This window comes from Conger conger, chromosome 4, assembly GCF_963514075.1.
Source record: "Conger conger chromosome 4, fConCon1.1, whole genome shotgun sequence".
Classification (NCBI taxonomy): domain Eukaryota; kingdom Metazoa; phylum Chordata; class Actinopteri; order Anguilliformes; family Congridae; genus Conger; species Conger conger.
In genome coordinates, this window is record NC_083763.1 from 11,280,398 (window position 1) to 11,306,038 (window position 25,641).

Sequence of the window (25,641 nt, forward strand, 5' to 3'; positions counted from 1 at the left end):
GAATGCAACAGACATTGTGAAATACCCCCATCCCCTGGACCCCCCCCCCCTCGCCCTTGCCCTCCCCCCCCCCCGCCCCCGCCCCTCCCCCACCGTACAGCTGCAGCTGTGTCCTTATTTGGCCTCCCCAGCTTAGAACAGGTATTTATTGCTCTCTTCATCCTACAGGTTGTTTCATGGTTTGGTGGTCCCCAGGGCAAAGGCTTGAGAATTAAACGCTCTCAAACTCCCACTTCCTCTCCCTTCTGTCTCTTTAAAAACATTTTTTTTCTTAGATATCTCTTAGATTCTCTCTGTGCAAATTAGTTTTTAGAAAAAAAAAGAAGAAAAAAAATAGGAAAAAAGAAAGGAAAAAGATAAGGTGCCCGTCTCTCTTTTTCTTTTTCTCAACCTATCCAGATTCACGCCTTTGTCTTTCAACAGCTGGTCATAAAACAAGCCCCGATTTCCCAGCATGCAAGGCGGATACCCACAGACACACGCGCATTTACACCGAGGAGATCTACATCTTTTGGGCAGGAGCCCTACCTCCAAATCAGTTGAGAATGTGTTTGGTTCAGGCCCGAGTTAAACTGTTCAATATTCAATCAAACGCTTTTCAACACGTCTTCCAGTTTTTGCACCAATCTCCACCCCCCCACCCCCCCCCCCACACACACACACCACCCCAAACCCAATTTGAAGTCAAGTCAAAAGATAAACCCGAATGGTAGTATGCCTCAGCTTAAAAAGGGGACCAATATTATCACCACCTAATATACATATATATACACGTATACAAATTTAAAGTGTCAAGTACCCAAAGCAGTCAAATCAAAAAAGAACAAACAACAATACAAGCAACAAAAAAAATAAAAAATTAAGACAGATCAGAAAGAATAAAAATGTTGAAGTGACAAGGTCGGGAGGGGTCGGGGGTGAGGGGGGTTCAGTGTGCTGTGGCCTTCCGGCAGAAAGATGGTGGTAGTGCTTGAGAGACACGGAACGTCCTCTCCCCCCGTTCCCCGTACCCCCGGAATCAGAAGAGCCCCCAAAACATGGATTCGACTCAATGTTTACCTTTTAAAAAGATGAACCATTTTTTGTTTTACGGAGTAAGAAACACTAAAATCAAAACCCGGGCCTGAGCCTTTCTGGAACTTTCCGAATCAGGCAGTGCATCGGCATTAACACTGTGGGGTTTTTTTTTTTTGTGCATATACTACGGTATTGATATGTAAGCATACATTTTTCAACAGTGTAGTTATTTATTACAGATGTTTTCAAACATGGAAGTTGATTGGTTGCTTCCCATTTTAACGTGAAGGCCAAATCTCGTTTAAGCAGAGCAGGGCGGCCGTTTCTCTATTTAATAAGGCTTTTCTCTTAAATCTTTCTGCTGCATAGTTAATCTTAAGACTCCTGCACTGGCTGGATATGGGAAAGCGATTCTTGCCAATACGGAGAAAGAGAACCCCAGACCACACCGGTTGAGAAAGGACTCCAACGAGCGTGTGATTTTTCGTGTTCTTAGCTCCTTATCAGACCACTGACCTCAATGTGGCAATTCCGTATTCCAAAGCAAAAATGAGCGAGAAAAAAAAAAATTAAGATTAGATTTCGTGACACCCTGATTTGGTTTTTTATAGAGGAGTTAGTTGTTTTTTTTTTTTTTGTTTGCCTTTGTGTTTTTAAATTTTATATTTTCTTTCCTCCTTGTTTTTTCTCGTCGTCGTTACCCACGTTTCCTGGCGTCCAGCGTCCGTTCCCCCCCCCCCCCGTCACGGCCCCGACTCCTCCTCCTCCTCCCGGCGGCGGGGGCTGGGGGCGGGGCTCCCGGGGTCCCCGCGCATCGCCGCGGCGACGGCGGCGGCCTCCAGGCGGCGGCGGCCCCGGCCGCGGGGGCCGGGCGGGGGGTGGTGCGCGGGGGGCTCCAGGAGGCCGGGGTCCCGCACGCGCGGCTTGCGGCCCCGGCGCGAGGGCACCCCGTTGCAGCCGTCCTTCTTCAGGTGCCGGTGCAGGTGGTCGGAGCGCACGAAAGTCTTGAAGCAGCTGGAGCACTGGTAGGGCCGCAGGCCCGTGTGCACGCGCATGTGGTTCTTCAGGTCGTAGTTGTGGGCGAAGGCCGCGCCGCACTGCGTGCACAGGTACGGCTTCTCCCCCGTGTGCTTCCGCATGTGCACCTTCAGCTTGTCCTGCCTGGAGACACACACACGCACGCACACACACACACACACACACGCACAAACACACATGCACACACACACACACACACACACACACACACACAAGCACAAATGATTAAATTCTCATATTGTCCAGAGACATACGAACACATAAGATCTTCAGTTTGTCCTGCCTGAGATACACACACATACGCACACGCAAATGATTTAATTATTATACTGTCCAGAGACACATGAACACATAAGACCTTTAGCTTGTCCTGCCAGGACATATACACACACACACACACACACACACACACACACACATAGGGGCACTCAAACACTTATCCTGTCTGAATGATTAAATTGTCATACTGTGCACATCAACACATAAGACCTTCAGCTTGTCCTACCTTGACACACACAGAATTCGGCCATTCCATCCATAATTGTCATTCTCAACAGCAATTATTAAATGAAATCACATACAATATCTTGTATTCAATAGCAACAACGTGTGTTCAGTATTCAGAGTGCTGAACGTTTTAACTCGATTGTTTGTTGGTCAGATCGCATTGCTTGTTTGAACCACTGGATTACATAAGATCAGACACTAGTCCTGCCTGAATGCAGACATGAATATGATATTAAATGCTTATACTGTCCAGAGACACATGAACGCATACAACCTGATGTTTATCCTGCCTGGTCACACATATATCATTATTAAATTAAATACACATACAATATATTTTATTTGTAGGTTAAGTGGGGGGTTCTAGCATGAACGCACATTTCAACAATGACAGATTGTTGGAACCACTGGATTCAGAGAATAAACATACAGTATTTGACTAAATCCTCTGTCCCCCAATAGTACACACACACACACACACACACACACACACAGGAATATGCAAGATCAATCACTCATCCTGTCTGAATGCACACATGAATATGAGATTAAATGCTTATACTGTCCAGAGACACATGATCGCATAAGACCTGATGCTTATCCTGTCTGGACATATATACACACACACACACACACACACACAACGCACGCACACACACACACAATGCATGTGCCATTTTGTTGTTTTTTTGGAAGTTCTCAGCCAGGTCTATGAACTTGGGAGTGTTTCGTAACTTAACGACTAAATTTAATTTAATTTGATTCCATTCCCCCCACATGACTGAACCAAAACAGTGTGTTGGTAAATGCACAATAGGGGCAGTTTTCTGCTGTTTTTTAGAATTCAATTTTTTTGGGGCTACTTTTGCACAATGGTGATGGGCTTCAATGTGCATCTTCCCAGCTCTTTATAGTATAGAGAGCTGGGCTCTTCTACAATATTCTCTCAATTTTTCTATTTTATTAAAATTATTTCCAAAGATATGGGATGAATGGGACTTCTGAACTAGACTGACAACCTGTCCAGTAAATAACAGTAGGCCATTTCTGATCCAAAAAAGGAAGTCTAGCGATGTTGGTTACATTTTAAAGCAAATAAATGTCAAATCATTAGTAATTTTATTTTGAGAATAAATAAGAATCTTGAAATGTATTATGACCTGACTTTTCATTTACACCATATTCCTTCAAAGAAATGTATGCTCTTATCCACGTTTAAAAACCCCCCCCAAAAAAAACAACACAGATGTGAGTTAATACAAAAAACATTAATGGAAAATGTATCTAAACATCAATGAAATCTAATCCTAATTCGATTCTCTTTATAGATTCACAAATTACACTGCTGCCAGATTCGTTAAATTTTACACCATCAATACAGGTGAACAAGTAAAAGCTTTATTTCAGTAAAGCTGCTTTACATAATGGAAGCAAACACAAACAAACTATACATTTTAATTTACATGGGATGAGAACCCATTAGCTTGATTTCTGGTAAAATATGGCTGGATTCTCATTTGCTTTTACAGGCAAACAATGTCACCAGCCTCTTTCTCATATAGAAAGTGGATCCTAGTGACCTCTGAAACCAGTCATATCTTGTACTGTATATAATGCTGCTTGGAGAGGAAGTGATTTTCAGCACTCTGTTACTTTTGGCAGGATTTTAAGTCCCTCCAAAAAACATCACTTTTATTTATATTTTGGAGGCAGTATCACATCTTGCCAGTCATGTTTTACACACCAGCACCTGAAGTATTGGGACACTTTACAGAAAGCGTTGAAGTCTCTGTGATTTATTCCTTCAAATAACAGTGTCTGAGAAAATGCCCTGAATGAAGCTATGCGTTTCAAACAAAAAGTAACATTTCCATCTGTTTAAATTCATCATTATTAACAGAAATTGAATATCTGAAACACCTCTTGGACCTTTACAATATTTCCCAGCTTCATTTAGGGAACTAGTTGCCTTTCACAAGCAAATTAGTTCACTCAAGTTGGACATAATTTCTGAAAACCATTTACCATTTAAAAAGCCAGCATTTCATCTTGGGACAATCGGAAGACCCACATAACCACATACAAAATAGTCATATGTAGATAATATGCACGGCAAATAATTATAAGGAATTGACTCCATTCTATCACATTATGGCAGGTCAATTTCTTGACAGGAAAGGACAGAGAATACTGAAATATATTAATTTAAGTCAAAAATTGTGTCGGACGTCAAGCTGGGGAAACAATTTGATGAGCTCCATCAGCAGCCTGTCTCCAGAAGACTTGGCATGGGATAGCAGTATGGCATTCGTGTATACTTCCGAAAAAAATGTTTGCTTGAAATTAGCTTAAATCGGCACATATGCAGTAGCCTGCGGTGTAATAATAGGTTTGGTGATAGAAAGTGAAACTGCGTTGGATGGGTCTAGCTCTTTTCTCCGTCTGAAAACCCAGAAGCAGAATAGCTGCCACGGATTAGCTGAATCAGCAGCTCCACTGAGCACAGCTAGTTAAGGAGCAATTTGGGTTCTCATGCATTTTGCATTACAACACCAGAGGCCAACGGCTAAAATAATGTTAAACTGTTGCTTTTATTGAAATTACTGTACATAGCTGCACTCGTTCTAAGCAATAACACAATAACGACGACTGCTTATTTCGGCAGTATTCATTTACGGGAGGTTTACGCCACCAAACAAACGTCCAGGTGCTGAAAAAGGTTAGCAACAACAACAAAAAGCAGGCCTCCTTTCGTTCATCCGACTACACAGCAACATTAAACATCATATTAGAACGTTAGCCAGTAGAGGCTACTCTCAGACCAGGCTAAGGTAGGCTACTTTACATTGTTTACCTCTCTCTCTCTCCTCCATTGATCAGTACAGTCTGTGGGAAGGTTTGACTATCATAAAATCCTCAATGTGGTGGGTTTGCTCATAAACTCGCTTTTAAAGTGCGGCCCAAAAAAGCGAACTGGCATTTCCAGCAGCAAAAGCTGCTTACTCCGAAGGGAGATTGTGGGACCATACAAATCTTTGGACCAGATTGACTTGCTTGTCCAAAATCGAGTCTGAAATTAGCTTTAATTATTTATCAGTTGCTCACTGTCTGGCCAAACAAGGAACGCGATATAAGCTGTTAGCCAGCATTTGCTTACGAATGTACAGTAACATTGATCACTTAACAGCATATGACTAGGATGCTAATCATCTGCTAGAATTTTGTAAACAAAGGCAGACATCTTTGAAGGGCATTAAATCCTTTGACTTAGAAACGCTGGGTCCAGGTACAGACAAATAACTCACAGAGTTAATCATGTACCTCTTAATACAGGCGCTAATAAGTAATCAGTTTTAATGTAACTGATTACGATCCATATACTTCTTATTCAAGAAGTATGAGAAGTATATGGATAGTGTATGAAGTGTAATGAGTAAACAAATATCTTGCCCAGAAACTTTATTTTACAGTAAGTTGTGTGCATTGAACCACCCCCTTATGCTTTATTTTTGTAAGACAACAGATCTATTTGTGGTTATTCTTTACATAATTCCTCTGCGGGGAAAGATTCGAAAACAAAGTGTTTGATTCTGCCTTTCCTCCCAGTGGGCCCACAAGAAAATGTTTAGCCCTGTATCCTGCTTGTTGTTTGCAACATAATTCAGTGTTTAGAGAAATACAGTACACAACAAGATATAATACCCTGCGTGTATAAAGGTATACTGCAGCACATTATTTATAAAGGTCCTCATATTCATAACTATCAAACCTAAATGGATATGTTTTCAAACACATACACACACATGCACACGTGCGCGTGCACACACATGCAGCAGACAATACACACACACACACACACACACATTTTTGTAACTTAAGGGGACACATGACAGGATCATAATTTATGGACACACACACACACTTTAAAAAGAAAGTAAGCCTGAAGAAAACTGCACATAGGCAAGAAACCGAAACAAGCATTGCAGCCAATTTACCTCCAGCTCTGATGAACCGCGCCTGCACACAGTGTTTAGGTAACAGGTGCAGCAGTGTTTGCGGGGTCACTTTAGACATGCAGTCTCCACTACGCAGGTCAACAGGACGACGATGGCTGAAAACCTCTGGCAAACAGCCGAGTAATTAGGTCTCATAAGTATATCCAGCCATTAACACTGGACGGACTGGAATGAAACTATGAACCAAGGGTGTAACAGTGCAGTGGCGTTATACCTGCTGGTTCATGTAAGAACATAAATTGAAAAAGTCCCATCCAGGAACATATTTGATCAAATATGTTCACGCTATCCCATCTGTACTGTATGGAAGGACAGGAAAAATAAAATAAATAATAATAATAATTTTATATATCCGAGTTCAGACTGTTGTAGGAATAACTCCAATGCAGCTTGCATGGCAATTATTTGCATCCAGAGGTTTATATTACATATAATATTATTTTCAGTTATTTCCCATAATGCATGCATTGTCAAACTGCCCTCAAGGAAAGAAGTACTGGCCCCGTATAAAAACTGATATTTATGTTTATACTTGTGAATAAATGGTATAAAATTAATCTGTTCTTATGCACAACCTCAGGAAACATAATGTGATTGTACACGCTTGAAGTGTATTTTCTTGCTTTATACCACAAACCCCCAAAAAGCCCTATAGCTGCTATTGTACAGCGAGCAGATCGTCAGAAATGTTTCTAAATTTATTAGACTAAATATCCTTTAGGGTACACACAAACTGTCTAGACAAGTGGAAACATACAGTAAAACAAATACAGTGTCAAAAAAAACTGTCAGTAAACAACGCCTTTAACAGTAATTTCACTTACTCAGAATAACATAAGAATATGTTTTGATTCGGAGAGCTGTATTTGTTCTCACTGTGTCTTTTTCCTTCCCGAAGGCGTTCGTCCCCAAAGCTCACAGCACTGCACGTACAGTAGCTATTCAAATTACGCCAATCAAACGGGACAATTCAACATTTCTACATTGTATGCAACGTCAGCACCACTAGCCTGACATACAAGCAGCGTTACATGCTTTTCCGGGAAATAGTGTGTCCGAACTAAATATGTAAGACAGTAAATATTCATAAACTGCTGAGAGATCTTCCCTGAATCAATTGCCCTCCAACGTCAGCAAGATCACGGACGGACCCGAGCCCCACCACCTCGCGCTGCTATCGATCGCCGGGGGGAAATGTCCGCGCTCGCATAAAGTAACAGAGTGCTGTACATCGATTTGCAACATGAGAATAACGACGCCAAATATTTGATAGGAAACGCCATTACGAATGAATTATCTGCAGGACGAGTATCCCTGGGAGGGAGACTCTTTAAAAAACAAAAACATTCTTGTTCCAGATAAAGCGTAGTTTTTTTTTTTTTTATCATTAACGCGCAGACGATGTTATATTAAAGTGTGAGCCCACTCTGGGCCCACAGATGAATCCCCCCTCCCCCGCGTGGCTGGCGGTTTAATTCCCGCCATGGCGCACTGTCCCGTGATCCCACCTCCATCTGTAACCCACTCTAACCCCCCCCCCCCCCCACCACCCCTTTCCCCTGTCTGAATGAAGAGTCAAAACACACCAGGAGGGCAGACAGTCTGTTCTTCCGTAAAAAGAAAAAGAAAAATCTAAATAGAATAAACGACTTATTAGCACGCTTTCACGTTTCGGGAGGTAAAACCAAAGGCAGGCGTTGTGTGGCGTTCTGAAAGCAAGACCAGCTTTGTGCTTTTTCGCATGCAGCCACGAAGTTCAAAAACCTGTTCTGTAAGCCTAACCTTATCTAACCCCCACCCTGCCCCCGCCCCCCCACCCCCTCCCCCAGCCCGGGGCAGAGTGCAGCTAAACAAACCGCCGTAGTTAAGGAGACTGAGCGGCCCGGCAGCGGCTGACATATCAGCGCACACAGGGGCCGGGGAACAAAGTGGCGCACTGACAGAGGTGAATAATTTAAAGGACAGGAGTGTGATTTATTACAGAGCAAGGTGCGCTCTTAACCCTGATCAAATAGGATTACGATTACAATAACCCCCTTCTTCCCCCACCTCCACCCCCACCCCCCCCCCCGCCGCACCCACGCATCAAATTTAAGACCCCCTCCCTCCCCTTCCTCGCACAGGGGGGTATTTTCAGGTTGCGTCTGTTTCGTTTCCGATGGCATGTCCGCTGATTAATTAATTAGAGGACGATCTGGAGGAGTGGGGGGAGGGGGAGGTGGGTCAGTGGCGGAAACACAAAGGAGACCGGCCTAGCCGATCTGACGGCATGCGTCTCCATTAGGCGGGGGCTAGGAGACGCGGGCAGGCGGGCGGGCAGTTACGCCGTCGCCCGGGATACCGGTTTAAATTACTGCATTCGCGCAGATAGGGTGGAGGACGGTCTACACCCACCCGCCAGACGGGAAGGCTTTATGGCAGCCTCATCCCAGATAATGGCCAAGCTCACTTTTATAAGACCTCCGCACTGCAATTCCAGGACTTTGTCATGTGGCCCGGCTCCATAAAAAACCCCAGAGCGGCTTACTGCAGCCTGCCGCCCGACCTTTTTATAAAGACAATTATCAAGCATTGCACTTCTGATTAGGAGCACCGGGAAAAATGTAAAGCCCATTCAAATGAGAGGCACACACGTAGCGTGCGTGCACACACACGCACACACACACACACACACACACACACGCACACAGAATGAGTAATACTGGAAACGCTCCCGCCCCCTCCTCACATTTCGGTCCTTCTCGCAGCACGAAACACAGCGAATAAAATATTGTAAACAGCATGTTGCATTAAGATTAGACACCATTAAATTGATTTTCTTTTCAATGCGAGCCGTTCCATTTGCTGAACAGGGCACTTTTCCAAGGCCGGGATTGTTTAGCACCAGGTTCGAATGAATTGCGGCTATTACCCATATGCGAATTACAAATCCCAAAATTGGCATTTTTCTGGTGATTGGCTCCCTCCGGGGGAACTCTTAACGGCACTCCGAGGAGCGGGAGATTAGGTGATTACGGTACCCCAATGGCCCTCATCCCTTCCTCCCCTCTCCCCTCCCCCCTCCCCCACCTCCTCCCAGCGCTCCACGTCGCCCCCCGGAGCTCACCTGGTGAAGCGCACTTTGCAGATGGCGCACTCGTAGGGCTTCTCGCCGGTGTGCGTGCGGATGTGGCGGGGCAGCTTCCCCGCCCCCTGGATGACCTTGGAGCAGATGGGGCACTTCTGGAAGGCCTTGGAGCGCATCTTCTTCTCCCCCCCGCCCGCGCCCCCGCCCGCGCCCCCCCCGCCGCCCCCTCCTCCGCCCCCCGGCGGGACCGAGCCGCGGGCCGCGGCCCACAGCGGCAGGAGCTCCGGAGCAGCGGCGGCGGCGGCGGCGGCCGTTGCCGCGGAAACGGCGGCGGCGGCGTCCTCGTGCTGGACGCTGTTAAAGTAATTCAAGTAGAACTCCACTTCCGGGTCCTCCCCCTCCGGCGCCTCCTCCCCCGCCTCCTCCCGCTCCTTCTGCCGCTCGATGGAGTCCATCATGCGCTGCAGCAGGGCGCTGGCCGACCTCCCGTCCGGCCCCCGCCCCGGGCCCTGCTCCTCCCCCGCCTCCTGCTCCAGTTTGGGGTGCTGGAGGTAGTAGTGTCCGTTCTGCGAGGGGGCGTAGAAGGGCGGGAGGGGCACGCCCCCGTTGCCCCGGGCCCAGGCCAGGATGTCCCCCGTGCCGTCCCCGTCCTCGTCTTCCTCCTCCTCGTCCTCCTCCGGGGGCGGGGGCGGCAGGGCCGGGGGGGCCGGGGAGCCGTACCCCGTGTGGCCTCCGGGGGGCGTCCCGTTGCGCTGGGTAAAGTGCGGGTGCGAGGGCGTGTCCCTGAGCTCCGGCGTGCTGCAGCTGCTCCCCCAGGGACCCCCCTTCTGGTAGAACTCCAGGTACTCCCGAGCCCGCAGCCTGTTCCCCTGCTCCCCTCTTCCTCCCCCTTTCAAGAGCTCTTCGTCTTTTTCCTCCTCCTCCTCCTCCTCGTCCTCCGCTCGCTCACTGCCCACCTGCGGACACAAGCAGGACGGAGTCACACTCCCACTCCAGCCTGGGCATGCCAAATTCATCAACCCACTCCAACTCATGTACGCTATAGTCATCAACCCAATCCAATTGTCACACCCCAAAACCATCAACCCAATCCAACTCACACACCCCAAAACCATCAACCCAATCCAATTGTCACACCCCAAAACCATCAACCCAATCCAACTCACACACCCCAAAACCATCAACCCAATCCAACTCACACACCCCAAAACCATCATCCCAATCCAACTCACACACCCCAAAACCATCAACCCAATCCAACTCACACACCCCAAAACCATCAACCCAATCCAACTCACACACCCCAAAACCATTAACCCAATCCAACTCACACACTCGAAAACCATCACCCCACTCCAGCTCGCAAACAACCAGATCATCATCCCACTCAAGCATGAGCATACCGAATTCATCAACCCACTCCAACTCATGTACACCATAGTCATCAAGCCAGTCCAACTCACACACCCCAAAACCATCAACCCACTCCAACTCACACACTCAAAAACTATCACCCCACTCCAACTCACACACCCCAAAACTATCACCCCACTCCAACTCGCACACCCCAAAGTCATCAACCCACTTCAACTCATGCGCCAAAATTACCAACCCAATCCATCTCACACACCCCAAAACTATCAGTACACCAATGTCTTCAACCCAGTCTAACTCACACACGCCAAAATCAACACACCCTCTTCTCCCATATAACCTGACCATTTCTTTCTCACTGCAGCTTCCTATTTTTGTGCCTTTAGATCGACACAAACACTGAGGCCACATATCGAGAAGGGTATTGAAAGTGGAAAATCCAGGTTCAGAAAATAAGTCCCCCCCACCAGTCACCTTGATTTGCCAATGAGCACAATTCTTCAGCCAGAAGGTAGAACTAATTATAGTTAAATTCAGCCGGTTGAGTTCATGGGTAGAAAAACACATGGAAGGACATTTATTTTTTTGGACTCTGGACTTTCCACCTGGACTTTCCACCTGGCCTGGCAATTGCACCTGCTAATCCAGACAGTGCCAGAGGGAAAGTAAAACTACAGTCAGGTGATGACAGTAAAGCGAGACTGTGATGGAGGAAGAGCTGTAAATGTATGTGCACATCTGTGATGCTGTTAGCGTTGTTAGCATAATGGCAGTATGAGTGTGGTTATGAAAATGCTAGCAATGTTAGCAATGAGGAATTAGACTGAACTGCAATTCCCTTAATAGCATTAATGTGATGACAGGGTGACATTCATTGAGAATGGTGGCTGTGATGGTGGCTGTGAACAAATGACAGTTTTGGAACCGAATGGCCAGTTTTCAGATTACTTGTACTAGTTTCCAAATGATTTCTCTAGGTGCAATAACCTCGTTCTGTGATCAGTAGCCGTGTTCTCACCGCCCACCACAGCAGGTGTATGTGTGTGTTTGCGTATATGAGTGTGTGTGTGTAAGTGTGTGTACGTGTGTGTGTGTGTATGACAATGGGTAGGTTATGTACCAGTGGGGACAGCACTTTGGTGTCCAGCTGGAGTGTGTGTGTGTGTGTGTGTGTGCGTGTGCGTGTGCGTGTGCGTGTGCGTGTGTATGTGCGTGCGTGCGTGTGTGTGTGTGTATGTGTGTGTGTGTGTGTGTATGTGTGTGTGTGTATATGTGTGTGTGTATGTGTGTAGGTGTATGTGTGTGTGTGTAGGTGTATGTGTGTGTGTGTGTATGTGTGTGTATATGTGTGTGTGTGTGTGTGTGTGTAGGTGTATGTGTGAGTGTGTGTGTGTATATATGAGTGTGTGTGTGTGTGTGTGTATATGAGTGTGTGTGTGTGTGTGTGTGTGTGTGTATATGTGTGTGTGTGTGTGTGTGTGTAGGTGTGTGTGTGAGTGTATATATGAGTGTGTGAGTGTGTGTGTGTGTGTGTGTGTGTATAAGACGGTCGGCGGTGGGGCAGTACCGGTGGGGAGAGCACTTTTGTGTCCAGCAGGTGTGCGCACACGTCCCTGGCGGGGGGGATCTCCAGCAGGCTGGCGGCGCTCAGCACGTCCCCCACGCTGGCCTGGCTGACGGTGAGCGTGGCGGTGTAGGCGAAGTCGAGCAGCGCGCCCAGGGCCTCGGCCCGCACGAAGTCGATGGCGTAGACGCTCTGGCGGTCGGCGGCGATGCCCGAGGTGAAGAGCTTGTGGAAGTAGGTGGAGCAGGAGGCCAGGACGGAGCGGTGGGCGGGGAACTCCCGGCCCTGGGTGACCAGGAGCACGTCGCAGAGCAGGCCGCTCTGCCGCTGCTCGTTCAGGCCGCCCAGGACGTCGGCGCTGTGCTCGGGGAACGGGATCCCCACCGGGCCCTCCTCCGCCGCCCCGCCGCCCCCCGCGCCCCCCGTCCCGGCCCGGCCCCGCCTACCGCCCCTCCCCCCGGCGCCCGACGACATCTTCCACCAGCCTGCCGCCGAGCCGGCAATCACACCCGCCGCCCGTGTGTCCGTCCTGCCGTCTGTCCGTCTGCCCGTCTGCGAAAGAGAGGGGAGGAGGTCGTGTTTTAGCCAGGTGTGGGAGTTTAATGCCCCAACAAAAAAAAAAAAAAAAGAAAAAGAAAAGATGACTATATGTTTAGAACAGCACTTCGTGTGTGTTTTCCTAGTTGTGGATGTGATGCTTTGACTTGTGGAAGAACCTATGCACTTGTAAGTCGCTTTGGATTAAAAGCGTCTGCCAAATGACTAAAATGTAAATGTAAAAAATGTAAGGCGGCAATCTTCAAACACATTGGAAACAACTTGGATACAGTCCAGCCACACGGAGACAAACTTTTTATTATATCTTAATAATACGTTCTTAGTCAGCTGACGCCTTTTATCCAACACAACCTACAGTTGATTGGACTAAACAGTGGACAATCCCCCCTAGAAAAATGTGGGGTTAAGGGCTTTGTCAAAGGCCCAACAGCTGTGTGGATCTCATCGTGGCTACCACCAGGGCTTGAACCACCAGCTTTCCGGGTCCCAGTCATGTACCTTAGCCATGAGGTTACAGGCTGGGTATGTATTTATTAACCTTTATTTATACAGGGGAGGTTGACTGAGCCTACATGTTCTTTTTAGCAATGTCCTGTTAACACTATTCCCAATTCCCCCCAACCTGACTGTCTTTGAGTACCTGGAGGAAACCCCCATGGTCACAGGGAGAACATGCAAGCTCCACACAGAAAGGGAAAAAATGCAACCCGGCTAATTTCTTTTCCTAAGTGGCTACAAAATATCAGAAGTTGTGGGTTGTTGTTGGGCTAATTTTAGAATAAACTCATGTAAATGTAGCTGCCCCCCCCCCCCCCCCCGGTTTGCAATCGCTCTCCTACGTTAAAAGCTACATTCAGTTTGCTGATATCTTAATAATTCATTTACCGGTCAATGACTCCCTGGTTCTGAGGGAACACCCCTTTCTTAGGTAGATCACATTATTCTGCCCAATGGACTGGACTGATTGCAAGCTAAAAACCCCTGGTTTAAGCAGTGAGCCCAGCTGAGTGACCCAGTAATACTCTTCAGCGCCCCAGGAAGATGATCATAAAAGAATAGTGACCACTATTACCGTCAAGCCATCAGTTATACACCTAAGCAAAAAAAAAAACCTCTCAGCTGCCAAGCACGGGTGCCTGTCAGTGCAAGGCTGCCTACTAATGCAAGGCAGTTTTACGACCACTGATTTCAGAGATGTCAGTGCTGGGGGCCGGTAGAGCTTTAAGCCTAGCAATGCCCCTACTCTCGAATACAGATATTTGAAATATATATATATATATATATATATATATATATATTTGTATGTATACACTCACTGAGCACTTTATTAGCTATTAACTATACGCCTACTTATTCATGCAATTTTCTAATCAGCCAATCGTGTGGCAGCAGTGCATAACAATTATGCAGATATGGGTCAGGAGCATCAGTTAATGTTCACATCAACCATCAGAATGGGGAAAGAAATGTGATCTCAAGTGATATCGACCGTGGCATGATTGTTGGGGCCAGATGGGCTGGTTTGAATATTTCTGTAACTGTTGATATCCTGGGATTTTCACACACAACAGTCTCTAGAGTTTACTCAGAATGGTGCGAAAAACAAAGAACATCCAGTGAGCAGCAGTTCTGTGGGCAGAAACGCGTTGTTAATGAGAGAGAGAGATCAGAGGAGAAGGGCCAGACTGGTCGAAGCTGACAGGAAGATGACAGTAACGCAAATAACCACGCATTACAACAGTAGTATGCAGAAGAACAAATCTGAACGCACAACACATCAAACCTCTAAGTGGATAGGCTACAGCAGCAGAAGACTTAATAAATCCGAAAGATAGGTCGAACAAATACCTAATAAAGTGCTCACTGAGTATATATTTCACTCATACCCCAGGTTGCTCACGCAATATTGCACGTTTCATACCATTGCGCCACCAGTAAAGCAGTCTGCATCTGCACCATTTCCAGGGAGTGTATAGTGACAATTCATATGGGAAGTATTTTGTATTTTTATTTTGTATCAAAAATAAAAATCCCATCCCTGAGTGTGGCAGATGCAGATCTCAAGGGTGGGTGGAAAGAGCCTATTTTGATGATTACAGCACAGGTCATGCTGCTACGTCTGTCACCGTTTGATTGAAAGCAATTTGAACAGTGGGACATTAAAGTAATCACTCGGAGCTCCAAACAATACTTTAGTCGTAACTCTTAAGTGTGCTTGCAGAATTACTTTTTTTTCTTCAAGGCTGGACAAGCAGCGGGAAGTTGCTAACGCTACAGCAGGCAGTAACAGCCTCACGCTGGCTGTCTGTCATCATTATCCACTCAACACCTTGGCGTTTATCGGCGCTAATGCCCACTGAACAGTTGTCTTTGCTAATGCCAATGTTTGGACACGCATTTGTTCTGCCCCAGCCCCAGTTCAGTGGCACACAAGAACTGAGTTCTATTCATATGAATTCTGCTGGCAAAATCATCCAGGGAAACCCCCCACCCCCCATCCCCCATCCCCCTCACCCTTCCACCACTACCGTAAACCCCCCCCCCCCTTCCACAAGTACCACCCTGCCCCTGCACACTGTATCTCCAGAAGTCCAAAGGGGCAGAAATCTGGGTTAGGAATATGGTTAGGATTAGGGTTAGGGTTAGGGTCAGGGTTAGTTTTAGGTTAGTAAAAAAATATTTATTTCCCATGTTGTCCCTTATCACGGCCCCTTGGGAAAGACAAGTCTTCACTGGCCATTCAGAGTACTGGAGCCTACAAGTAGGAAGAATTTGGTCCCTCTTGTGTTGGAGTTTTATGTGCGTTTGTTCAGTCCTCTTGGGAATAAAGTGCAAACTTTTAGCTCCAATCTTTCTAGTGCCTCAAGTCCACGGTGAAGGAAATGAGCCACCAGGTGTGTGCCTGTCTGTCTCCTTATGATATCTAATGCTACATATGTGCTGTGCTAGTCTCCATTCTATTCTCTGTCTCCCCTACATATTATATGCCACAGTGTTTACACTTTATGCCATATATGCAGCTTTTTGTATTGTGTGTCAGTGTTTGTTTTATTATACATGTTGTGTTTGTAGAGGTGTCCCTGTCTGTGGTGGCCTGTTTGGTTTAGGATTATGGTTAGCCTTAGCATTAGCGTAAGATTTGAATTGTAGAGGTGGTGAGATGCTACAGAGAGAGCTCACTTCATTCAGCCCTGCCTCTACCCTTCACCTCTGAAACAGGTGCCGGCCAATCTGCTGAACAGCAGAGCCTGACCTGATGTGCACACGTGGGCGGGGCGAGCTAGGCTGAGGTATGCTCTTCTTCCCCCCTTTAATTTGTTCATTTAATTTATAGTGTCAACACTGAATCTATGCCTTGAGACTAGGCTTAAATTTGAGAAAATATTAAAGGCCATTAATTTGCCTCCTAAATTGAATGCAACTGATGTTAATCATTCTCTTTTTTCCCTTTATCTAAATTTGGAGGCAAGTCCAGGGCAGGTTCCCTCTTTTACAAGTGTACACATAAATACAACAAACAATTTGAGAGGACTATAATTAGTAATAAATACATTTTTAATCAACATTGTATATAATGAATATGTAAGAATATTTCATAAATAAATAGGATTGAAAAAGAAACAGTAAAGTAAAATAGTAAATTAAAAGTGAAAATAAATCTTAAAATAAATGATAACTTTTTACACTTTAAGACATTCACAATTCAGCCTAACCAAATTATTTATCATCACTTTGAATTCATTTCGAGTTTCGGGGTTTGCTGCGAGGAGTTCCAGGCATCTGGAGCACGGAATCGGAAAGCGTTTTTTCCTAAATTTGCCTTGACCCTGGGAACCTGAAGTGACAACCAACCATCTCACGAAAGACTGAAATTCAACATAGGCTTCGGAAACGGACATGAAAATGACAATTGAGGACGTGACCCCCTCAGGGTCCTCGATGGTTGTTAGGACCGTGGCTATGGTGATTCTTGAGTGCGGCTAATCCGCTGTTCGGTCATCCGGTGCCACCAAAATACAGGGGCCCACCCGTCTGACAGGGCTGCCAGCTCAGGGGAGGGGAGTGTGGAACAGGGGGGTGGTTGCTTCTGGATGTGGAGCAGCATTCAGTAGGGGTTTTGAGTGTTGATGGTAATGGTAGTGGTGGTGGTGGTGTGGATGGGGGCTGAGGGGAGGGGGGGGGGGGTTGGTGAGGGGCAGCCTGCCACAGACACAGCCAGTGGAAAAACCCCACCAGAAGAGGAGGAGCAGAGGGGGGAGGACACGCTCTGAGGGAAGGGTATTAAAGAGGGAGGTTGTCAATCCGGTCTGAGCCGGTTACCCCACCCCTGCGTTCCGTGCCAAGTTTCAGGAAAGGCTGTCCTCTTGCTCACGTGTGGGGGGAGATTAAAATAATCGACTGCAGCCCAAGGGGGGGGGGGGGAGAGGGAGAGGGAGTGGGGGGGGGGGGTTCTGAAAAGCAACCCTCTTCAATTTGTCAGCAGACACACACACACACAGTGCTCACGTAAGGCACATAAGTACACAACCCAACAACCTCCCCCGACCCCCCCCCCCCCCCCACCACCACTCCATCTGCCACTGGGGGAGAGGGGGGTAGGTAGACAGGGGGAATTTTATTCAAACAGCATTCCTTCAGATCAAGCCCCCTGGCCTTCCCCACCTGCTCAACACGAGGACTGCCAGCTCCACCTTTCCACAAGCCCAGAGGCCTCGTCACACGCTGCAGTAAAGGGCTAAATAAAGACACTGAGAGAGGTGACAAATGTCAAAATATATTTTTTTGGGGGGGGGGATTTTCGTAGTTTGTTGGAGAAATCAAATGACTGACTGTTGGCTCTCGATAGTGGCCCACTGTAATCCACGAAAATCCTGGTGGCCATTTTAGTTGAACCCACAGTTTTGCCCAAGGAACCCCCTAAAAGCACATGGAAAATCCAAAAGACATCACACATGGCTTATTTCCTGTTGCCTCCACCCGCATTGCTTTGGATTGCGTATACAGTTCTTGTCAGGGATGACAAAGACCTTCCTCTTTTTTTTTTTTTTTTTTACCAGTGCAACGGAGACCAGAGCCTGGCTGCAACATGCTCTATGACTTCCCTGTTCCTTTACCCACCGCGCCTGATAAAAACCAACAGCACAGCAAGGCCAAGTTCAATTATCTGTGTCACATTTGAATATATAAAAAAAAAAAAACTGAAGTGTCAACTGCCAAAGTAGGCCTTCAAAGAACAAACTGAACCCCCGATGATTCAAGTACATCGTCGTAGCTCCACCTGCACTAACCAAAATTGTTAGACGACCCCTTATGCACCCTGCATCCCCCCCCCACCCCCATTCTTGCATAATGCTGTCCCTGATCTGGGTTCAACAGTCCTGCCCGACCCGAGTACGCCAATACATCGTGCCATAGCAAGGGGACAGAGTTTGCCCCCTCTTGCTTTCTTTTTCGTTTTTTTTTTCGTACGGTAGATGCACCGGTCCTGGCTTAACCCAACAGGGCCGAGGAGGAAACCGCACGTGCAAACAAACCTGATCCTAACACCTTCTGGTGGCGTTAACATTCCTGATGACTTATTCATGGTGGCGGGTGACAGGGCCGTGCCAGGTTCCAGGGCAGGCCCTCCGCGAGCTCACCCCAGGGCAGGACACGCGCCGCGGCGGGACGGGCGCTGCTTTGCAAGTCAAACCGCCGCTCGCCGGACGGCCGTTTGAGCGCTGCTATCAAGATGGGCTCCTCTCCGCTGAGGGTTGAGGACCCGTCTCCGCGAGTCACGAATGAACTACAGGCGCGCGCTCTTATCCGGAGCGGCGTAGAAAACTTTTTTTACACGCTCTCCTTCTACGCAGCTGGAGATGTCCTGAAGCGATTCGGGTTAAGCACCTTCCTCAGTGGTACGAGGGCAATGGTGTTTGATCTGGGAATTGAACAGACCCGGGTCAAATCTGTCATTCCTAAAATTTCCCTCGGGATGAATAAAGTATCTATCTATCTATCTATCTATCTATCTATCTTGTTTTGGACTCAAATGCCTCTCTGTGCTTGATTGATCTTGCCTGGTGCAATTCAGCCAACCAAGAGGACCAGAAGGCAGGGGTTGGTACTCTTTGAGAGTATTTCGTAGGTTCCAATACACCAGACAAGCTCAGTAAAGCAATATTTGAAGCGATAAAGTATTTGAATCAAAAACACTAACTTATTTGACTCATGTCTGGAATCGAACCTGTTGCATTTGGGTTACAAGCCTAGTTCTCTAACCATTAAAAGGGCACATCCACCCCTTAAGTTGCAGCAGTGTGGTATAACCTTTTCATCCCATTGGTATTCATTGCTCTTTGTCCTGTTATGATTTCAAATATGCAGATGCATTTTTAATGCAGTGAAGTACTTAATTTGTGCCATTCTGCCTATCACAATGGAGCACGCTTTCCTACAGAACACAGTCCAGTGACAGGACAATCATGACGCAACAGCACATTTAACAAGGAAGTATTGCATACTACAATCTGATAAGCATGGCACGGTTCAGTAAGGACTCAAGCACTGAACAATATACCACGAGTTCAGTTGGGTTCTGCATTTTATGGAGAGCGTTTTTTGACGGTATCTCTGCTTTCCGAGAACGCCCAACCACGTGCGGAATGATTCGCACCTCGCACCTGCCGTCCTGCGACGGGAGGCCCCTGATACATTGTTGTCAGAGGGTAACAGAAAAGAGCGAAAAAAAACTACAGTTGGGGCCCGTGGCAGGCGTGCATCTGAGCATGTGCACGTGTTCTCACAGCTGGACCAATGGCGTGGGGGCTGCGGTGAGCGCAGAGAGAGAAACAGGAATGAAAGCATGTTGCATTACCGGTCGTGACTCCACACGCTCCCCCTCTCTCTCTACGTCTCTCTCTTTCTCCTTCTCTTTCTCTCTCTCCCTCTCTCCCTCTCTCTCCGATTCTCCGATTAGCCGCTGCGACAGGCTGTGTCACAGGCAGGAGCGGAATCTCCGGGCAAGGGGGGGCACGGTGGGTCAAGGTCGAGGCCAAGGTCGAGGCTCGGGGGGGACGTTCCAGGATAATAGGAAGTGTGATGGGGAGGGGAGCGGAGGTTTGGTGGTGAGTTCCAGAGAAGGACAGGGGGGGGGGGGGGGGGGGTTTGTGCAAGCCCTGTGAGTCATTGCCGCCAGAGCTGGTAGGAAGCCCTACTGGTAGTGCAGCGAGGGAGCAGGAAGAGAGAGAACAACTGATAAAACTGGAGTGGCGGGGCCGGGCCGCCCAGCCGGGGTCACGTCAGGATCCTGCCAGAAGACAGGCTTCCGCCCACATGGCCCCTCCAAGGTATTGGGTGGCGCAATCCAAAACCTGCCATTACAACTCGGGAGCTATGTGGCTGAAACATAATTAAATACCACCCAGCCACACGCAAACAATCAAGCCGATCATTTCTCTCCGAGACCGTACCAATTTGCCGTCTCTTAACCCCCCCCCCCCCCCCCACCCCACCCCACCCAACCCCCCCACACCCACTGCAGGGCTTCCTAAACTGAAGGGCACGACTTAGAAAATGGCTTCTCTGTTTCCGTCCCTTTACCGCCAAAGTCCCTTCCCCTTACTTTCTTTTTGTCAATAAAACTTTACAGTTGGTTCCGTGTTGCCCACTTTTATGAGTCGCAGACCAAAGGTCGAAGTTCATTAGAGGGTGGCACTGAGGCAGCCTGGGACGCTGCTGAATGAACCAATGCGCAGCGGCGGAACTGCAGAAGCACGGAAGATAATGTCTGCCTTTTAAAATACCACTCTACAATATAGGTACATTTGCTCGGGAGAGAGAGAGACTTTCAGGAAGTGCGACCATGAACAAGCCCACTTGTGAAAAAAGGCAGCATTGCCGCTGACAACATCCCCCCCAACCCCCCGCCCCCCTAGCCAACACACAAACACAGACACACACACACACAAAAACACGCACGCTCACAAACAAACAGACACACACACACACACACACACACACACAAAAACGCACACGCTCACAAACACACACGCGCCCCTGTTCCACTGCCCCGTTCTAGCCGAGCGAATGGCCATTCTTTTTCACCCTCCTGCAACCTAGAGGGAGAAGACTTCCTGTGTGTCTATGGCAGACGTGTAACAGAACCCCTTCTGTTATCAGATGACCGGCGCTCAGACACTGCGCTGCATACTCCCTCCACCAGCCCACCACTTCGCCCACTTCCCCTTCTGTTTCTGCTGCTCAAGAGGCCAACTCATAACCCACTCGCTGGGAATTCGTGCTGGAGCATTTCAGCAACATCACATCACATGCAGGCAAGTACACACACACACACACACACACACACACAGATATGTACATGTACACAGAGTCTAGGTCGTACCTCTACCTCAGAAAGAACCGTGATCTTCGGGTCAACTAGTTTCAACAACCCCCCCTACCCGCTGCTCAAACGAACCCACGTTACAGTCGTGTTTAAAGAGGACGCAAACAAAAAAAAAACGCACTCGTAATCGATTCAGTAAGAGAAGATAATGACTGCATCAAAAGCCCCTTCAGTTAAAAAAAAAAAAAACAGACAAGCAATTATGGGGTGTAGCAAGATGAACCTGCTGGTTACCTTTGCCTAAAGTACGCTGTGACGACATGGGCCCGATGAGGTATCTGGGCCTGTAATTAGATCAGGTTGCGCAAGTCTTCACGAACGGTTTTGGAAGGAGCTCCTTCACCACCCTCACCCCTACCTCAAGCGAAAAAACAAAAACACCAAACGCCAGCCCTGTATGTACGGCGAAGCGGTTGCACAAGGCGGTGTTGCAAAGAAGGGGGGATTCTCTCTCCTGTATGGGCGGTCTGTCTTCATCGCGTCCCGTAACCGTTTGCCACATTGCGCGCCTCCCCCCTCTGCCCTCCCTCCTTCCTGACCGTTCTCTGGCCTTACCTGACACCCCTGTCCCGTCTACCGTCTCATCTCTACCTGGATCTTCAGACTTCACCTTTATAAAAAAATAAAAAAAACTACCTGCACTTTCTTACACATGGGCATGACAGGTGATGATAGTAAGTTGCCTACAATGACGCAATACTACCCCGAAGACTTCCCCCTCAGGTTCCCTTTGGGATTTCCACCGAAATTAAAGTTAAAACCACCCTCGCGTTCCCTCTGCGTGTTCCCAGACCTTGCTGACGTTCCACGCGCTACACGCTCAGTTCCCTTTTCCCGCACGGGTCATACGGGGCGACGTACGTCAGGGGAAGCCGGTCAGAATCTCAGGACCGACGGCGGCGACATTCAGCCCGCACCTCTGAAGATGGCCCGGGGAATCGGGAGGCGTGACGTGACACATAGGCCTTTTCGCCGAACGCGCGCCAGAACAGGGAGCCCCAACCAGCTTTGCAACCATTTTCTTTTCGTTGGCAACAATGGCACGCACGAAAACAAAGCAACGCACCCACCTCGGTCCCTGCCCCCCGCCCTCAACCCGTCTAAAACGGGTTGAGCAAGCACGGGGCAGGGGAAATATGCTCTGGCACACAACAAATTAAAAGGAAAAGTCGGTTCCCTCTCCCCACCGGAACAAAGAAGAAAATTCCAGGAGGGGGTGGAGGAATGGGGGGGGGGGGGGGGGGCTTTTCTTCAGGTGTGAAGAGGAAGAGGAAGGTTCTGACCCTGAGCTGAACTGAAAGGACCTCTCAACAGACAAAACAATAACAACAGTTTCTAAATATGCTTTTAATTCTTGGTTTCTATGACTCATCAAGGTCCACGAACACATTAGTAATATCTTCGACAGAAAGTTAAGCGAGAGAGGTGCATAGTTCTCATTCCTGGCAGTGTCGTGTCAAACTAACGAATGTGAAAGAGAGCCAGTACCGTACATTAAACCGTGGGCCACTTGACCCCAAACTTTCCCCTCTGATGGAATCCATCTTAATTTCCCGATGCACACCGCCACATAAAAACAGCAATTACAGTTCCAATAGTTATTGCATAATTAACAGCCATAAAGACATTAATTACATTAATACTGGCCTCGGAGGAAAGCGATGAAACAATATCCTTTCTATCATCACCTTAATCTCATTTAATCAAAAAACATTTTTACATTTAAATCTCAAGCCGTTCTTTCTAGTAAACATTTCAATGGACATCGGTGCCATAATGTACATTTTCACAATTTCAGTTTGCAATGAGTTAAAAAAATACACACACAGACACGCACACACACACAAAAAGTTACATTTCGCCTCTGACATATGTGGCAGTCCGTGATCTCACTTTCACTGTATTTTCCGTTTTCACATCATCTGCAAGTGGGTCAGCTGGAGTATCCTCCACCGAGAGCCTGCTATTTATTTCCTGTGCTATTGTCTCCTTTTGGGATCATTTAGTTACTGTTGTTACTCAACTCCTGTCACAGAAGGAAGTGGCAAGCCCGAGTGGAGAATGAGCAAATGGTTTTGCACTCACCAGCTGGGCAGAAATGAGCCTTCTCTCCCCTGGCCCAGTCTAGTGTGCCTCCCCTGACTGCCTGCCTGCTCGCCGGGCTCCGTGTCTGGGCAGGGCCCTGTCTCGCTGGAGGAGCCTTCTGAGGCAGGAAACTTCCGAGTGGCCCTAGTCATACAGGCAAGCCCTAGCCTGATCCCACACAGGCAGACACCTACCAGCCCCCCCCTCTATTTTCAGCCCACTGCTCTCGCTTCCATTCCCCCTCCGCGATTGGCCCGACAGGCAATCACTCACCACACCTCCCTGAGCGGATAGGCTGGCGGCCGTTCCCTTTCCTGTGTGGCCAAGGGCAAGGCACTCTGGGATACGGAGTCCCCGACTGCTATTTCACCTGCTTCATATCCCGGCTTCTAGACTACGAGTCCCAGCGTTCCCGCACACACCCCCTTCCCTCCCCCCTCCTGCTACCTCCAAGCCTGTTCCAACGTAAGCACTCGAGGCTAAATTATACACTACAGTATGTTGCTAGCAGGATGCCAGGTATTGAAAGTACAGACTAGCCATCAAGCAGGGCCTCGCTCCAAACGAGACACGCTCGTCTCCTCACGGTTCACGAGCTGCAGACAGACTTCCGAATCCCTCCCAAACACAGTGTGCCCCTGTCTGCGCTCTCTCTCACACTTTAACATCTCTGACCTAAATTAAGACTTTGCCCCCCCTCCAGACAAAATGCAAAGCTGCATAAAAAATTCGCCAGAATACCGAAAATAAACAACACTCACTTTTCACCTGAAAGTAGTAACCTCCAAAGAAATCCCCAAAGTAGTCCTGTCGGTTGCCTCTGTACCTTGTCCTATTCGATTTTTTTGGTGCTTCCTTTCCTTCGTACAGATTCCCCTCAATTGCCCCCGGCTCCCCCCCCCTCCTCTCCCCCTCGCCCAAGTACTCACACCTGCAGAAAGTTCCAGCTTCAAACAAATACAGATAAAGTTTGTAAAACAAGCAAAGTAAAAGGGCGAAAAGGAGAAAAAAAGGGAACTTCCTTTACAGCATTTAAAAAATCCTAAACTCCTGCTCGCTTTACTCCCTCCCACCCACCATCTCTCTCTCTCTCTCTCTCTCTCCCCCTCCCTCATCCCCTTCTCCTCTCCTCCTCCGCCTGGTCCCTCCCGTCCGCAGGCCCTGGGCAGTCGGCGGGGGGGGGTCGAGGGGGGGGGGGGTAAGCAGCGGACGGTTCTAGGCTCACCTGTGATCGCCGTGGTGCTGCTCCTGGGTTAGCTCAACCCTCCTCTCCTCCGCGCTGGAGCTCTCTCTCTCCCTCGCTCTCTCTCTCTCTCCCTCCCTCGCTCTCTGTAAGTGTCTGCTGCTCAGAGCCCTGTATGCGCTAGGCAAGCAGCAGCAGATCAACTCAACTCCCTTCCTGGTTTCTGGAGGGCAAAGAGGTCCCTCCCTTTCTCTCTCTCACTCCCTCTCTCTTAAAGAAACAGCATTCCCCTCATTTTTAGTCCTCTCTCATCCTCTAGGGAGGGTGAAAAATATGCATATTCTCTCAATCAAAATAACAATTATTACCACTGTTTTAGTCACAGGGGGCAAAGATGCAAAACAATTCAACACAGACAACAAAAACAGTCTTTAGTACATTTCCCCTTTTCCCTCATATATTTTTTCGAAAATTAAATTGTAGTAAGTTACATATTTGGGAAAATTGAGAAAGTACGGTTGCATCGAGCGCATGGTCTATTTATGGTTGCAAACGGTCTTTTTATTTTTCTTCTCCTTCTTTCTTCCCCTCCCCGAGAGTTACGGAGTCGCACCCGCCCATCCCACAGCCTGAGGTCATACTGTCCCACCCCAAAAGCAAGCCCTGGCACATTCCAGTACACACAGGGGCTGCCAGTATCCCCCCCGCATCTCTCCCTCTCTCCGCTCTCCGAAGCGCTGTGCTTCGCTGAGGTCTCCCGGGCAGAGGCCGTGCCAGCTCCACTCCACACTCATTCTTCCCCCCCTGCGCCTACCTTGGGCCTGGCAGGCTCCCCCCCGGACCCCC

General features: G+C 48.1%; 1 protein-coding gene across 2 annotated transcripts; it reads right to left on the reverse strand.

Moving 5' to 3' along the window:
• Positions 1–1,637: 1,637 nt before the first annotated feature.
• On the reverse strand, positions 1,638–24,974 carry zbtb7a (zinc finger and BTB domain containing 7a). Of its 2 annotated transcripts, none has more exons than XM_061240404.1 (4): positions 24,838–24,974; positions 12,587–13,135; positions 9,685–10,601; positions 1,638–2,178 (listed from the first exon to the last, which is right to left on the reverse strand). In XM_061240404.1, the coding sequence occupies exons 2-4, from the start codon at positions 13,055–13,057 to the stop codon at positions 1,761–1,763; spliced, it is 1,806 nt and encodes a 601-aa protein (XP_061096388.1). In that variant the 5' UTR covers positions 13,058–13,135; positions 24,838–24,974; the 3' UTR covers positions 1,638–1,760. The 2 variants fall into 2 exon arrangements, with proteins under 2 accessions (XP_061096388.1, XP_061096389.1); XM_061240405.1 differs by lacking the exon at positions 24,838–24,974 and adding an exon at positions 23,613–23,731.
• Between the last annotated feature and the right edge of the window lie 667 nt (positions 24,975–25,641).